The sequence below is a fragment of the Lemur catta genome, chromosome 11 (genome assembly GCF_020740605.2).
Source record: "Lemur catta isolate mLemCat1 chromosome 11, mLemCat1.pri, whole genome shotgun sequence".
Classification (NCBI taxonomy): Eukaryota; Metazoa; Chordata; class Mammalia; order Primates; family Lemuridae; genus Lemur; species Lemur catta.
In genome coordinates, this window is record NC_059138.1 from 92,585,870 (window position 1) to 92,602,228 (window position 16,359).

The 16,359-nt window shown below is 48.5% G+C and overlaps 1 protein-coding gene across 2 annotated transcripts in view; it reads left to right on the forward strand.

Moving 5' to 3' along the window:
* The first annotated feature begins 241 nt into the window (after positions 1–241).
* The window catches only part of VWC2 (von Willebrand factor C domain containing 2), a 127,353-nt gene continuing 111,235 nt past the window's right edge, over positions 242–16,359 (forward strand). The window contains exon 1 of one of the 2 annotated variants that reach the window (XM_045564720.1): positions 242–1,040. In XM_045564720.1, coding sequence (XP_045420676.1) covers positions 345–1,040 — 696 coding nt within the window. In that variant the 5' untranslated portion in view covers positions 242–344. The remainder of the gene's footprint in view (positions 1,041–16,359) is intronic. The other variant, XR_006738206.1, reaches the window with a different exon arrangement.

Consider the following 16,359-nt stretch of genomic DNA (forward strand, 5'->3'; position numbering starts at 1 on the left):
AATTGCCGCTACATCAGAAACACCACCAGCCGGTGTTTTTCTTGAACTTCGCTATCAACGTATTCCTCCACCATTGGCGATGTCTAAGAACCCCGGCCGTGCATCGACGCTGGGCATGCTGCCCCCGCCCCCGTCGTCCAGCTCGTTAATCTAGAGCGATGCCGGAGCCCGGGTGGGGGCCGCGGCGGGCCGGGGCGCGCGCGGGCCGCGGGGCTCAGTTGTGCTGCTGTTCTCTCCGCAGGGACGGCGGCTCCCGGCTGGCGGCAGCGCGCCCACGGGCTGTGAATGCGACTCGCCCCTCGGCCGCGGTCCCCGCCCGCCCGCCCGCCGGGACGTGGTAGGGGATGCCCAGCTCCACTGCGATGGCAGTTGGCGCGCTCTCCAGTTCCCTCCTGGTCACCTGCTGCCTGATGGTGGCTCTGTGCAGTCCGAGCATCCCGCTGGAGAAGCTGGCCCAGGCACCGGAGCAGCCAGGCCAGGAGAAGCGCGAGCACGCGTCTCGGGACGGCCCGGGGCGGGTGAGCGAGCTCGGGCGCCCTGCAAGGGACGAGGGCGGCAGCGGCCGGGACTGGAAGAGCAAGAGCAGCCGTGGGCTGGCCGGCCGGGAGCCGTGGAGCAAGCTGAAGCAGGCCTGGGCCGCCCAGGGCGGGGGCGCCAAGGCTGGGGACCTGCAGGTCCGGCTCCGCGGGGATACCCCGCAGGTGGAGTCCTTGGCTGCCGCCGCCCAGGACGCTATGGGCCCGGAACTCTCGCCCACGCCAGAGCCGCTGGAGGAGTACGCATACCCGGACTATCGCGGCAAGGGCTGCGTAGACGAGAGTGGTTTCGTGTACGCGATCGGGGAGAAGTTCGCCCCCGGACCCTCGGCCTGCCCGTGCCTGTGCACCGAGGAGGGGCCCCTGTGCGCGCAGCCCGAGTGCCCGAGGCTACACCCGCGCTGTATCCACGTCGACACGAGCCAGTGCTGCCCGCAGTGCAAGGAAAGAAAAAACTACTGCGAGTTCCGGGGCAAGACCTACCAGACTTTGGAGGAGTTCGTGGTAAGAAGCGAACGCCCCTCGGGCGACTTTACACTTTACAGGGAGAGGGTAAGGCTCTGGTGCTGTAGTCCTCGCTTGGAAGGAGGGGCGAGGTCTGGTTCTCAGAGGTGCAGCATGCAACCCTGTGACGGGACTCTCCGGGCAGGGGGAAGCCTTCAAAGAGCAGTGTGGCCAATCCATACTGATTCCCTGTGTTCACGGTAAAAGGGTTTCATTAGAATGAAGCCCACAGCACTGAAGCGAACGGACCCAGCAGGTATTGGCTGTAATTCTACTTTAATTTATTGCTCCTAATTTGAAATTGTTGCTGGTGAAATGATCAACTTGTTTTCAAACACAGGGTAATTTACCATGCCATGTGGGATGTATTCTTCAACTATTGGCTAATTAAGAAAGACTATTGATATAAACAAACCTTTTCCCTAGATTATGTGTTCAGGGTATCATGCAAATATTCTAAAAATTAAAAGAAAAAGAAAATATTTGTTCATTGGGTGCCAAAACATAGTGGATGGCAAAACCAAGAAGTACAGTTTATGGTTAAAAATGGTTTCATTTTAGATGAATAGTATTTATTAATAGTAATATTAATAGTACCAGCCATTTCTTTACTGCTTACTGTATCAGCCTCCAGGCTGTGTTTTTCTCTTACATTAGTTAAACATATCATGCTAGAAAGTAGATTATCTATCATCTCCATTGTTATGGAGAAGGGGAAACTGAGACACAGAATATTTAAATAACGTGTTGAAGCCATGAAGAAGCAGATTCACATTGTCAGACTAATAAGTTCTACTCCAAAGTTCATGCTTTTAACCCTTATTATCTACCAAAAGGCCAGCCCCACTGGGGAGCTAGTTTGGATGGAAGTGCTGCCCGGTACACAGTAGGCGCCAGGTAAATCTCTGCCTCTTGGCTAGGACTGGGAGAGTGATTCCAAACTCCCCAAGGTAAACTCAACCTTTGGCCTACCGAGGGTTGGACGTTGATTTGACATGCCAGAGCTGTCCCCTTCCGCCCTGCAGAGGGCGCCAGGGACCCTGCAGCAGCCAAAGCAGAGTTGGGGAGGAAAGCAGGCTGGGAGGAAGCTGCTGGAAAACCCCTCTGGGATTAGCTTGGGAGATCTGCTGATTCCGTGGCCTGGGATCTGAAGGGCATGTAGTTAATGAGTTGTAGCAATGAATTACCTACCGAGTGTTGTAGAAATACAAAGACAGGAAGGACTGATCTATAGATACTGTACACAGTGCGGAAAGAGCACAGGAATTTAGAGTCAGGAAACGTGGGTTTCCATTCTGGCTTTGCCCCTAACCAGCTGCAGGATTGGAGCAAAGGACATGTTCCCTCTGGGTTTCTTTTCTCTCCTCTGTAAGATAAGGGACCAGCTAGTTGTAAGGCTGATCCAGCAGGATATAGCTCCAGGCATACATTGTTTAATTACTCACTGTTGGAGTCTGCCATTTGGAGGAAGACAACTTTGATGAGAAACTCATATCAGCCAGGCCCTGGTGGTACAACATTAACTAAGTCAGGAACCCTTCCCTCAAAATGCTTCCTGTCTCAGGGGAGTCTGGTAGATACCTCTCCAGATGTTTTGGGTGCAGCACAAAAATGTACAGGCAAGTGTGGCCAGGAAAATGAACCCATGGTGTTAGAAGAGCCCAGAGAAGGGGCCTTCTGCTTTGACCTGGGTCGGGGTCACAGGTGTGGGCCCAAGAAAATAATTCTTTTGAGTGTTTTGTATTCCTAAGCTAAAAGAACTCTTCTAAGGTCAAAGATAAGCGGTTGGTTTTTAATTAATAACATTTGTTGTTTGCACTAATAGTTCCATAGTCATTTGTTAGAACTGTCCCATGGGGTAGGCTAGGGAATTATAAGCACTTGATCTAAAGAACCCACACACTTCAGAGTGGCCACTCTTCTACCTGAAATCACAAGTAGAGAGAATTTAAACTTCTGTTTTAGTAATTCATTGCTAAGTGCTAGAAGCCCTGTAGGGGCTTTTGTCTATGGGGGAGGGGAATCTCTGATTCCTGTTTACAAAAATTGGTAGTCAATAGGTAGAATGTGTTTTCAAACTCTGGGGATGGGAGATGATACTGACAAAAGGGAAATTGGAAATATAATTTTGGGAAGAATTAAAATACCAGTAAAGCTAATTTTAGAGTATCAAGTGCATCTTTCATCTTCAAATAATGTTTCATTCTTAACTTCCACGCAGTCATTATCAGATGTGGGATGCACACATGTGTGAATATTGCAAAGTTGTTACAAATTTTTAATTATATGCCTACTATAGTATGACAAGTGCATGAAGATTTTGTTGTATTATACCATGTTTGTTCATTTCTGTTAGCAACGGGAAAATTTCTAGGCATTTCCCTAATTTACTATGGCTGGTGAAAGTCATTTAGCGTCGATTTTTGTTTCCTTCAGTGCACAAAGGAGGACACAATACTTTGTTGAGGGTGTTGAAAAGATGAATGTAGAACTGTTATAGGGTCGGCCGTGAGTCCTGGGGTTCGTGGGCTGCAATAATGGGGATTTGTTGTCACGCTGAGCACTAGGGCACAGCAGTTGTTAATGTGCCTGCTCTGGGAGTTCTGGGCTTCAGAGAGATAGATAAATTGTAGCCTGTAGTTTGCATAGCACAAAGTATATGGAAAATGAAAAAGCAAAGCATTTTCTATTTGAAGTGGTTTGAGCTTCTCTGAAGAAAAGGTGATTCAAATGGAGATTGTGGTACAATAGGGTCATGCTTGGAACACTGTTTACCTTGGCAAAGAAGGAGGGGAAAGGAAGATTACCCAGGCTTCTTTCCCTGTGAGATGCACAGGCCCTTCAGCCTCCAGAGAGAGAGAGAGAGAGGAAACTACTGATGGAGGCTGGACCCTCCCTGGGCGGCCGATGAACTCCAGAGCCAGCACGTGCCTGTGATGTCTGTGATGTGCAGGGCGTTTGGCTCCAGTGGGAGAGCAGCTTCTCCCTATCTTCCTGGGCTTCCCTTTGTTCGGGCATATTTTCTTGCCTTCTCTGTCCTGGTTTCCGTCCAGCCCTGTCTTTGTCCTTCTCTCTGTACTGTTTCACCCCTTCAAACTCCCACTCCTCACAGCCTGTTTGCTGTCAGCTAGATATTGGTTGAAGACCTCACTGATTTCACAAAATACCATTAAGCTGCTAATAATGAGAGTAATAACCTCATTCCTCCAGGGATGCTTGTAATTTAATTTGTACATCCAAATAAAAACATAGTTAATAGTAGAATTTTCTCCACTGCCTCTCAAATTATGCCAAGTGTCTTATTCTTCAACTTACACCAGTAGGCATCCAACTTAGAAAATGAATGCTTGTCTATCGGTTTATATTTTTTAAATAAATGGATGATATTTTCATCTGTTTTCCACTTTCTAGAGTATATCAGTCTGTTGAGCCACAGAATGGGTGGTTTAAACAAGAGAAATTTATTGTCTCGCAGTCCTAGAGGCTGGGAGTCTGAGATCAAGGTGTGGGCAGGGTTGATTCCTTCTGATGCCTCTGTCCTTAGCTTGCAGATGGCAGTCTTCTCCCTGTGTCTTCACATGGTCATCCCTCTGTGTGTATCCGTGTCCAAATTTCTTCCTCTTACAAGGACACCACTCATACTGCATTGGGGCCCACTCTGATTTTTAGTTTAACTACCTCTTTAAAGAGCCTGTCACCTAACACAGTCACATTCTTAGGTACTGGGGCTCAGGACTTCAACATATGAGTTTTGAGAGCACACAGTTCAGCCCATAACATAGGGTGTCAGTGACCTCTTAGAAACAGACCCAAGGAGATACAAGCATTGGGGTGGGGGAAAGATGCATGAGCAGGCATGATTGGAAGCAACCGTTGATAAAGAAGGCACAGAGTGAGTGGGAAATAAACTAAATGCCAAATAAACGTAACTAAGCGGCTCACCTGACAGTTCTGATTCTTGTCTGTTCCATTCTGAGTGTCACTGTAGCAGTTCTTGTATTAGTTACGTGAATGAATCTTTGTATCGTAGGTAACTAAAAGGTGACTAGGAGGGTCTCCACTGAGCAGTTTTAATTTCGCCCCGATGACTACCATCCAGTCCAGAACTAAATCACATTTGAAATCCGTTACTAAAAAAATGACCCTATTTTGATCAACAAAACAAGTTTTTCCCATCGTGGGAATCCTTGTCCCCTGGAGAACTGTGAAGGTTGAAATGGGGGTTTGCAGGCTTACTTCATGTTTTTAGAACCTGGTGGAATTTATGTGCTCTGAACTAAGGCCGTAGAGGGTAATTAAAACTTCACATTTCTTTGCTTTTGGTTGGTATGATGTCAGTCCAGTGTGTCAACACTGGTTATCATAGCTGATCAGGAGCTCTGATTGGCAATTGTATCAGTCTTTGAAGAGAAGGAGAAGATGAATTATTAATGAGTGCTGCTCACTGGACTGTCTTTCAAAGCATGAGAACTGTTGAGAGAGAGATAATAGGAAGGGGTACTTGTAGGTGAAACAATTTGGAACCACTAAGTTAAACCAAATCCTCTCTGACGATTTCTGTATCTGACTTGACATTAACCCCATGGCAAAATCTCATTTCCAGATTTTTATTCTAACGTGAAATTTGGAATCAAAACCTCCATCTAAATAGATCTCTGTTGCAATTATGAGAAAGTGTCCGTAAAGAGAAAACCACAATTATTCGTACTTTTCAGTCTATTCTTTGGCTAATGTTACTTAACCAAAAACAATGCTACTATTATCCACCTTCGTGAATCAATCTGTGTAAAGTTTATGTTCTTTTCTGTGAGCCAGCCTAGTGCATGTGCTACCTCTGAGTTTGTTTTGGTTCTCAGTAAGATTTTGAAAATTCTGAACCTCTCAGTTTCTGCCTCTGCCTAAAAAATATTTGAACAGTAACAACCTAAAAAAAAAGGGAGTCCATATGGCTTTTCTCTCTGGATTTTTTTCAGATGTGTCCCTAACTGAGGTAGGAGAAACACAACATTAAAAACGGCTTATTTACATGTGCCACACAGTGTGTACGTATGAAGGAATTAACACCAAAAGTTTGGGCTTTTATGATGGACAGAAGGGAACCGATATTTATTCAGTACCTATATTTTTTATACATTGGCTTTTTTATTGGTGATTCACACAACAGACTAATGAGTTGGTGGGTTTTTTTTTTTTTTTTTTTTTTCAAGGAGAGAAAACTAAGGTTCAAAAAGGTTAAGTAACTTGATCAAGGTCATAGAGCTGGTAAATGGTAAAGCCAGGATTTGGGTCTTAGTCAGTCGGACTGGAAAAGCTGTGCACTCACAGCTCTTCCACGGTGTCTGCACCACCACGTGCTGATGACCCGGTATTTTGTGGTGGTGGAGAGAATTGCAGGTACCTGGAGAAAGGAAAATTTATACGGGCTTGGAGCACCTGGCCCACTTTTGTGTCCAATGAATGCGTGATCCATGCGGCTAAGCATTTATTTACATGGATTTATGTCTTATTTGAGTTAGCCATCTAGGATAAAATAAATAGTATGTCCTTCGAAGTTTGAAATCTGGAGTTGAAATGAGAATCAAAGCTCCCCAAGGGCAAGGGAGAAGAACTCCAGGAGGCAGTGGATAGAATGATAGATGTCAAGAGGTGGGCAGGATCCCAGAGATTACCAGACCCTCAGGGGGCAAATAGGTGATCTGAAGGCCAGGTCTAGCCTGAGGAGGTGTTCTATTTGGCTCATGGGGTATAAAACATTTGTTTGACTAGTGCCAATAGTTGACAAATGAGAGGTTCATATAAATACCCAGATTGCCTATTTCTTATGAAAATGGGATGATTCTCCAATGGCAGCCGTCCGCTGGTGCTGAGCAGGGATGCCCCTTGGGGAGGGCATTTGCTCTCCAGCTGACCACATCCCCACCTGGCGGGCACGTGACTCACCCAGGATCCTGTAGACACATGACTTTGTAAAGCCGCTCTGTTCACAGGCAGTGGAATTTCACCTTAGAATATTGGTGCCTCATTCACAGTCATAGAGCCGGTTGATAACTAGAGAAGGTTTAGGAATGTAGGTCCCTTGCTGCAGAGTCCTGTCCCCTTCAGTGTGGGTGGAGAATCATTTTCAAGGACTTTGAGGACAGGGTACTTACCGTCTTAAGATGTCAGTGTGAACCCTTGTTCCATTTCATCCTGTGCCCCCTGCCCAGCCTGCCAGACAATCTGCAGAGCCTTGTTGTTTTCTGGCGGTGAAAAGTGGGCAGTAGTCTGCATTTCTCTCACTGTGCGGGAAGTGAATACGATATCTGTGAAAGCAGTATGAAGCTGTGACATAAGGCTTTGAACGAAGAGGGGAAAGGCCTGCTCCCAGCGTTGGTGTGGAGGCCAGTTCTGCTGGGTGTCAGCTCACGGAGAGGTGGCCACGCCCTGGCATGTTTGGTTTGCAGGAGGACTGTCTGTGGATGCTCTCAGCTTCAGGGCTGGCTCCACCGAGCTGTGCTTCCCCATACATTTCCTACTCAGAGGCTGTCCCCAAATCTGATAAGTCCCAACAGAAGAATCATTCTTAAATTTATTTCAAAATATATTGAATACCATGTGCCAGGCACTGGGCTAGATCCTAGAGATAGGATGAGAGGCAAACGGGCCCCAGGGCACGGGCATCAGAGCTGTGCTATGTTGTGAGGGCGTGGGGGGGGGCGGGGGGTTGGGAGGGCACACAACTGGGAGCCACTCTAATATTTATCATTAATTATTATTATTAATAGACCCTTGTTGCAGATGGCTCATTTTTAAATGACAGAGGAGTCCTGGGCCAGGTGTTTTAGGGCAAACTTGTGAGTTCGAGTGAGGGATGTGGTTTTCTACCCAGGGCTACATACTCTGTCTCCATCCTTCGTGGCGCTTTTCTGACCATGTAGCTGGAAATCCTGCCACTGCCTGTCTGTTCCAAGCTGAGATCCTGCCAGCTGGATCTCACTTTTCATTCTATTTCTGTTGGGCACTGGGGTGCGGCCAGGACACAGACTGCCTTTCAAATCTGTGGAAGAGGATGATGTCAGGCATCTGCCGATGGCCTGTGAGTTCTCTCCGAAGCCCTAGGCCTGTGGAAAATCATGGCGATTGAGAATTAACATGCCATGTGGCTCTGTACATTTCCAGTCTTGGCCGAAGTGACGTAGCTTTAAACACGAGGAGACCATTCCTTTCCTAGGAATAGGGAAGACAGCCTGAAAACTCACCTTTTACAAAATCCATGAAATCCTGGGTATCATGTAAAACACATTCTTTTTAAAAGCACAGCTGAGATGGCAAGAAAGTAAGAGAAATTAATTTGTAGAGGTGAAAGTTGGAATCGAGAGAGCAAAGTTTGTCTTGAAGTGGAGGCTGCCTGGACCATCTGTTGGTCCCTGGGTCTGGGCCTCGGTGGTCACGGCCAGGCTGGGGCACGTGTCCTGCCCAGGGCCCACAAAGAGAGAATCAGATCAGGATCTATCTCATAAAGCCAGGGGACCCCCAAGAGCCTGTCCTACAAAGGGACAGGGTAGGCAAATACCCCTCAATGGGGCTCAGCACTGGGCAGTGGCGAAGGAAATGTTTATGTTTTCCCTGGGTATTTGCTGTCTGGAGAATGCGTTCCCTAATGTGCATAAAAAATATTAGAATAAAATTGGTGGGTAAAATCAAAAACATATTCCAAATACTGGTCAGCTTTGAAAATAAATAGAACTTGTCTAAATGAATGATACATTTAACAAATGATATAAATCCTGTGGAATTAATATTCAGTGGGAGGTTTAACAGTAGCAGAGTCGATACAGATTAAGAGCTAATTTAGTGCATGCACTAGCAATAGGTGGGTCTGGATGAGTCAGCTAGTGTGAAATACAGACGTGTAGATGGAACACGAGAAAGAGACGTGTTGGTTCACGGAGAACAGAGTGGGATATGGAGAATATGGGAGAAATCGAGAGAATGTCCGAGACTTTCCAGTTGAAGAACGTCTGTTTTCTGATTCAGGAAACCCAATAAATCTTAAGAAAGATAAATAAAAATATATCCACAGCTAGCCATATCAATACAGTGAGACTTGGAACACCAAAGGCAAAAGAAAGATGTTGAGAGCAACCGGAGAGAGAAGACGTTATCTCTGGAAAAGCAGTGGGGAGCCCGACAGCAGCAGTGGTCTTGTCCACAGTAGGAAACACAACACAGTAGAAGAACAGCTTTAAAGAACAAAGAGTCCTTTGTTAATCTGATGTAGGTACCAGCAAAATCGTCCTTCAGGAATGAGCCTGAAGAAAGATATTTTTAAGCAGTAACAGAGAGCTACCAGCAAATAATCTTTACTGAAAGAACTTCAAAATGGAATCTAAAGGATGAAATATAGGAAGAAGGAAGATAATCCCAGAAGCAAAGTCACAGAGTCAAGGAGTGAATGAAACCTATTGTTTACTAAATTGTAGACAGTAGTTCTCTGCTGGGGGCAGCATCGCCTGCTTCTCCCTGGGGAAACTTGCATGGGGGAGACATTTTTGGTTGTAGTAACTGGGAGGTGGGCAGGGGGATGTTGCTGACATCTAGTGGTCGAGGCCAGACGTGCTGCAGAGCAGCCCCTGACTGCCCGGCAGTCGTGCCCGGTGGAGATCGACTCTCCACCAGGCAACCTGAGTGTCCAGGGTGGACACGGGGAACAGGGTGGAGCATATGTGTCTTCCCTCGCAGGGGTGGGTTTGTCTTGCCCTGAATTTTGAGTTGGGAAATTTATACTTAGACAGGAAAGGTTATTGCATAAAACTTTTACATGTTCTTAGAAAATAGATGCTGGAGGCCAGCTCAGCTTTCAGCCAAATCAGGGAATAGGTGAGCATTTCCAAAGGCACCTCCTGCTGGCCAGGGCTGCCCATCACGGGCACCGCCAAGCTCCATTCAGCCATTCCTGCCCTTTTCCTGCCCTTGCTGTAGTGAAGGTCACAGTGCCTGGGAGCGGTATGCCCTTCTTCTTGGCTCCCTTTGGCACCAGGCCACTCAGAAATAAATAGTTCTTTCCATCATGCCAAATGGATTGGCCCTTCTGTAGTGTATCTTTGCTTTGCTTGTATGTGGCTTAAAAACAACTTCTTTTTTTGTTTTACTTTCAAATTCTGTGAGCTTGAAGAAAAGTCTCTCAGTATTTTTAAGAGGCTTGAAACAAATAAGATACAATAAAATTAGTCTCAAGCCAGTCACTAGTCTTCTTAATTCGTTTTGATGTGTCAGGAGTGATACCTCCTCACCTGTAACACTCTTGCGTTGTTGACAGCCGCGCTTGGGGGCACAGGACCCCCGCCCAGTGGAGACGCTGGGGTGGCAGGGAGTCAGCAGTGACCAGGAAGATGCCCACAGCCCCTCTCATGTGGGACAGAACTGCCCTGAACACTTTGGCCCCCGCTTGCTGGTGATTTAGCCACGTCGCACAAGCAGCAATGTCAGGGGTGGGTAGGTTGGAAAAGAAAAGGGATTCTGACAAGCCTGCTGCCTGGACCTGGCTGGAGGAGCAGGAGAGGCAGGCGGCCTGAGGGATCAACTGTGCTCTGGTGTCTGCTTCACAGCTCAGGGTGACCTCCCGCTGGGAGCAGAGTTCACATCTGGGCTCGCAGTGCAGTGCCCTCCAGGAGGCCAAGAAAATAAGCTCATCTTGCTTCTCAGTAATAGAGAGGGATGACAGATAGAATTTAATGGTCAGATCTCAGGGGCCATTGCACCCGTATGTCTGAGTGCAAAGAGTCCCTTCCTGTGTGAGCAAGCACTGCTGTCTCTTCTCCACCAGAGCTCAAAACCCCACGGAATGGGACTTCATTTACTCGAGAAACCACTGTTTGTGTCCTGTTCTAATTTCAGAAGGCTTTGGAGGAGGTGCAGGACCAGCGGTGTGAGCCGATGGTGCCTGTCAGCTCCTGGCTTGGGCTGTGGCCCAGCACTGTCTGGGTAATTGGCAGCTGATGTGCATTGGAGGAGCTTTAACAAGACAGCCAGACTCTGACTTCAGATGGCGTCCAGACGGGCGTCCACGCGGCCACTTTATAGATGGAGGTGTGAGCCCTGTGGCTGGAGCCTGGCCAGATTCGGGCAAAGGCAGACTGACACACCCTTTTGGTCATCTGCATCACTCCCTGCTTAAAGTGAGCACTGTCCCACTGCCATCTCAAAGGGAGACTGCCAGAACGGAGCAGCAGGGTTCTGTTTTCCTCTGGTGTGTGTCCAACACACACGCGTTGGTTTCGGCACATTAACACTTTCCCCAGTCGGCCGCAGTCCCCACCACTCCCTATTGCTGCGCCTAGTTCCTTGCCTCACTGTCTTGCTTGACTGGTCCCTGAAAGAATTTGCATTTGTTGTCCCCAAGAGAGCCAATCCCCATGTCACGCTTGTCTTTTAAAAACCTACCTTGGGAAGACATTTGATTTTATCGTTTATGTAAGTGAAAGATAAGCTCTCTGTTTCTTTCTCCCAAGGAATTACTTAGCTTTCATCCTTTAATTCTAAAACAAAAGAGTTTTGACTTTCCAAGTTTTTTTCAGAAGGAGAGGCTTTTAACAAAATTTGTCAGAGGGCCTCCTTTCGCCCAACTAGGTGGTCACACCCAGTCGACTTTAACGGCTTAATTTAGGACTCGTGACTGAGTAAATTATCTTACTAGGTAATTCCACAAAAATCTCAGCATGCCCCATGCTCTGCAGGTGGGAGGGAAGGGCCCTTTCCTGCCCTGGGCCCGGTGCTCAGGTGGCTCCCGCGTGTGGTCCCCGGGCTCCTGCCCTCTCTGGTGCACTAACTGCTGCTGTTTGCCAACTAGTGGATGCACCTTGTGAACACTGCCAGCATTTTCCCCCTCATAATTGACCTAGCAAGTTCCTGTATGATCTGTCTTAATCTGAGGGAATTATTCAGAAGAGGATGTGAAAGATGTTAGTACATGGCGGTCTTGCCTCCAGCTAAACCATAAAGAAGGGAGAGTTGTCCTCGGTTGACGCCTGAGAATAAAGCTGTGCCCTGGCTTGTCACACTGCTGTACCGTTAATCTGCTGTGCTGGGCCTGTGTTGTTTTCTTCCTGAGACTCAGAAGCTGACAGTTTCTGGGGACAGCTCTTAATTAAGTCCCTTTGTGTGCAAATCCGTTCTCTGACAGAGTGGAAAGACAAAGAGCTGAAACAATTCCTTTCTGAATGGCGCAGGCAGCAGGGGCTCCCTGTCTGTTTACTTGCTGTTGCCCTGTGTTGCAGTGGGGACCTGGCTGTGGAACTTCCGTTCACTTTGAAGTCCCTGTCTTGTGAGGGAGAGAGGCTGGAGGGCAGCGTGGGGTGTGGAGCCTTTCTCTGCTGGTCCTGGTGGACAGCAGGCAGCCGGGCACCTGCCAGGGCCTTGGGGACTCAGGCTGTCCAGCGGGTGCCCCCAGATGACCGTGGGGGACCCTTCTGCTTGTCGAGTTTAGACAGAGAGCTTGGCCAGGCCTCGGGCCAGCTTGATAAGACAGTTTCAGGGAAGAAGCCTGACACAGGACTGGGAAGAGATTTAGTTCCAGGTGACGCTTGAGAAGGAGACAGGACTCGCATGTCATCTTCCAGGTTTCTTGCAGGCAGGAGAGCTAACGGACTAGGCAGGGCCACTTTCGGCCCAGGATATATTCGGATTCAGCCTATTTGTTGATGAGGACCTTATATCTGTGGCCCGGTAGTATGACCAGACCTGGGTGCAGGCAGCTGCCCTGACTCGTTAATTCACCAGACCTGTAGGTGTGTTTTTACTCTAAAAACCAGAGTTGAAAATGCATCACTTCTGCATTTTCCTCCAGCTCTGAAATAACACAGTTCCAGGTTGTCAGAAGCTAATAAGTCTTCGTTGTGTCAGTAGAGGGGAACTTTGTGACTTCCCTCTATGTGCATCACGCTGAGGAGTGTGAGCTGGACACAGGTTTTCATAAATTGAGCAGCTAGAAAGGACACTTTCGCCATCTGGTGATAAAACTGTGACAATGGCTTTGGGACGCTGCACGTCCTGCTGGGTGGGGCAGAGAGACTGCTTTTTAGTTTGCCCCTGGGGCAACTTGTTTTGAGGGCATCAGAATAATCATGTCACAGGGTCACAATGAATACAACAAAAATCAGATGTGGAAGCAGGGCAGGATTCTGTTTAGTTTTAGAATATTTCTTTCAATTCCTGCCTCCCCACATCTGCTGATGGCTGAAAATATTCTTAACAAGTTAAGGTTTCTAAGTCTCTTTTGGGGCATCCCAGTTGTTTGGGGTATCAGGAATCTGATCATTTTTTGGTGATTATTCTGCTTTTCAGTAGTTCTCCCTCTGAAGACATCTCCTGTCTTCATTTATTTATCCAGAGACAGCTCCTGTTTGGTGCTGTGGGAAGGACCCACGTAGCGTCACTGTGTTGGGAAGGGACCTTATCCTTGTGCCACCTCCTACTTCTGGCCTTGTCCCTGTCGTAGAACCAACCCACTGTGCTGAGGTGTGGCAGGTCCCGCGGGGTCTGGGGGGCGTTGTGTTGGCTCCGTGGCTGTGACTGTGGACCTCTTCACAGCTGCTGGTGTTGGGGTGTCTACGCTCTGCAGCCGCCCTGTCCCAACCCCTCAGCACCACTGGTCCCCAGTGCTCCCTGCTGTGTTGTGGACCCCAGGGGGGTGACAGGCCTTGCCAGGACAGCCCGCCTGACTTTGCTTGCCCCTGTCAGAATGCTTGGATTACTCCCGTGTCTGGAGGGGTCCCAGAACCACGTGGAAGGCCAGCTGTCTCTGACAGGCCACCAGGGTCTCCAGAATCCACCCAGCGGAGTAGGGCACCACCTTGAAATTCTCAGAGCCCGCCCAGCCCAGGGACATGTTTCTGACCGTCCCCTCCACCGGCTTCAGGGTGACTCAAGAGGTCATGGCATTTGACCTCTTGGCCTTGCCATCGGTCCTTCTTCTTCCTTCCTCTCACCCTCTGGTCCTTCTCTCCAGACCAAAAGCTATTTCGGCTTCCCCTGTGGTAAGTTCTCTCAGTCACATCTTCCTTCTTCCTGCTCTTCATTTGAACCTCCAGACTTTGACTCCTGACCTGTAAAAATCCAGCTCAGGAAGTACTGAAAGGGGCCACGTTCTCTCTGGAGGGCCTGGCCCTTGTGGTCTTCAAAAGCTCAGAGGTCAGCAGTTCCACCATTAGGTATCCTACACATGTCTGCTCTTTCTAGAAGACAGAGACTTCGCGGGGGTGGAAGGGCTGAAGGGAACACTGATGGGAAAGAGCGTGGGTCGGGCGCTGTTTCAAACTGCTGTCCTCTAACCGTGGGAACCGCAGCGTCCCCTGACTTCACATGTGGAAGGGCCTTGAGCATCTCAGACTCTGTATCTGAGCGGGTGCTGGAACCAGTCCCCTGAAGACACCAGGAGACGACGGTATTTCACACTTGTGGGCCACTCACTGCTCTAAGTGCTTTGCGACCATTAGTTTATTTTACCATCCCCACTCTCCAGATAAAAACAGAGGCACAAGTTCCAGATAATCTTGCTCAAGCCCCCACCGGTATTCCGGGGCAGACGAGGTGACGTGCTCTGCGACTTCTCATCCCGGGTACTGCGGTACTGCAGGGACTGGTGGGTGTGCTCCTGCCCGTCCCCTTGGCCACCGTCCTGACCCTTGCTCTTGGCCAGGGGAGACTGGAGCCTCCGTCCTGGCAGCCAGAGGTCTCCACATCAGCTGCGTCCAGCTTCGCGTCTCCCCATGGGCGTGGCTGGCGGAGGCCAGACGCCCAGGCCGCTACTGCGTGGTGGCCGCGCTGTGGGAGCCTCCTGCGTTTCAGTGGCGAAGGGCACGTGGCGTTCTCCCTGCACGTCCCATCCCGGTGCAGTGATGCCAGGGCTGTCAGGAGCCCGACCACGGCCGCATGGCAATCTGAACACCTCGGTCCGGGGCCCAGGTTACTGCCTCCCGCGGCCTGCCTGGGCCTCTAGGTCTCGGAGCACCTCAAGTCCAGTCCTCTGCAGCGAAGGTGCCCGGCAGACACTGCGAGAGGCCCCCACAGAGTGTCAGATGGCAGTGACAGTCTCATGCCTCTCTTTGCACCCTAATGGAAAAGCCCAGTAAAGTATCACTAATTCCTCCATCACTTGGTTACTAGATGGGGGTGATTAGTGGGATTTTGAGTATTTCCTGGCATATTTTAGGTACTTACTAAGTGTCCTTAGATATGGAATGAATTAGTGTCTCTGAGTATTTCGTAAAATTTATGTTTAAAATGTATCCAGTGTGACTAAATAATATGCAGACTCTGTCCAGGCACCGCTTAGCTTCCCTCACTGCCACTGTTTTGTCACATTTGTTTCTGATCTCTTTCGTAATGACATAAAAGAGCACAGATACAGCTGACCTTGCTATCCATCCCCCTGCATCCCACCCCTTTCCTCCTCGGGAGTAGCTGGTGAGTGACCACGGTGCTTCACACTCCTGCACCCATTTCTTGTCTTCCTCACAGCCTGAGCCTGTGCCTGTAAGCAACACCTATTGTTACATGTGTTTTCAAAGGTTGGCATTTACACAAATAATGGCGGATGTATCCTTTGCAATTTTTTTATGTTTTTGAGAGTCATCTGTGTTGTTACCCACATCCTTGTTCGTGAATTTATAACTACTGTTTAGTATCTCATCTGACTAGTACCACAATGTGTTTTTCTGCTCTCTTAGTAATGGGCAATTGTATCTAACTTTTCTCTATTACAAATTGTTAGGGATTATCAATTAGTAGCACCCTGTTACTTCATTTCCAAGTTTGTAACCAGCTGAGAAGTGACACAGAGATAGAGATCAGCATCCTGGGCTTGAATGGACAGCCAGACAAATGACATGTTGCTGGTGGACCAGAGGCATGTCTGTACCTGGGCAGTCTGTGCAACTAAGCAGCCCACCTGTAAGGGCAAGATCTGCAAGCTTACCGAAAGGAGGGTACACGTGCCCTTATCCTGTGGAGAAACTGATGCCCAAAGAGAGGAAATCAGAAAGGCCGAGTGGACCTGGCTGCAGAGTTTCTTTGCCTCCTCCCGGAGAGAAGTACCTGGGCTTGAAGAGGAGCAGCAAGCATTTCTCTCACTCCTGACCCTCTCATTGTGACCTCCTATGTATCTAGATCTAAAGTCATTGTGCCTGTTTGCGTACCAAGCAAATATGAGAAATTTCGTTCCTCTCCTCTTTGTCAAAACTTTATGTCATCAGACGTTCTCTCCATGCAACTCCAGTACGCGTGAAATATTCTCTCACTTGGCTTGCATCTTCCTGATTTTTAAAGAGATGGAACATTCTTG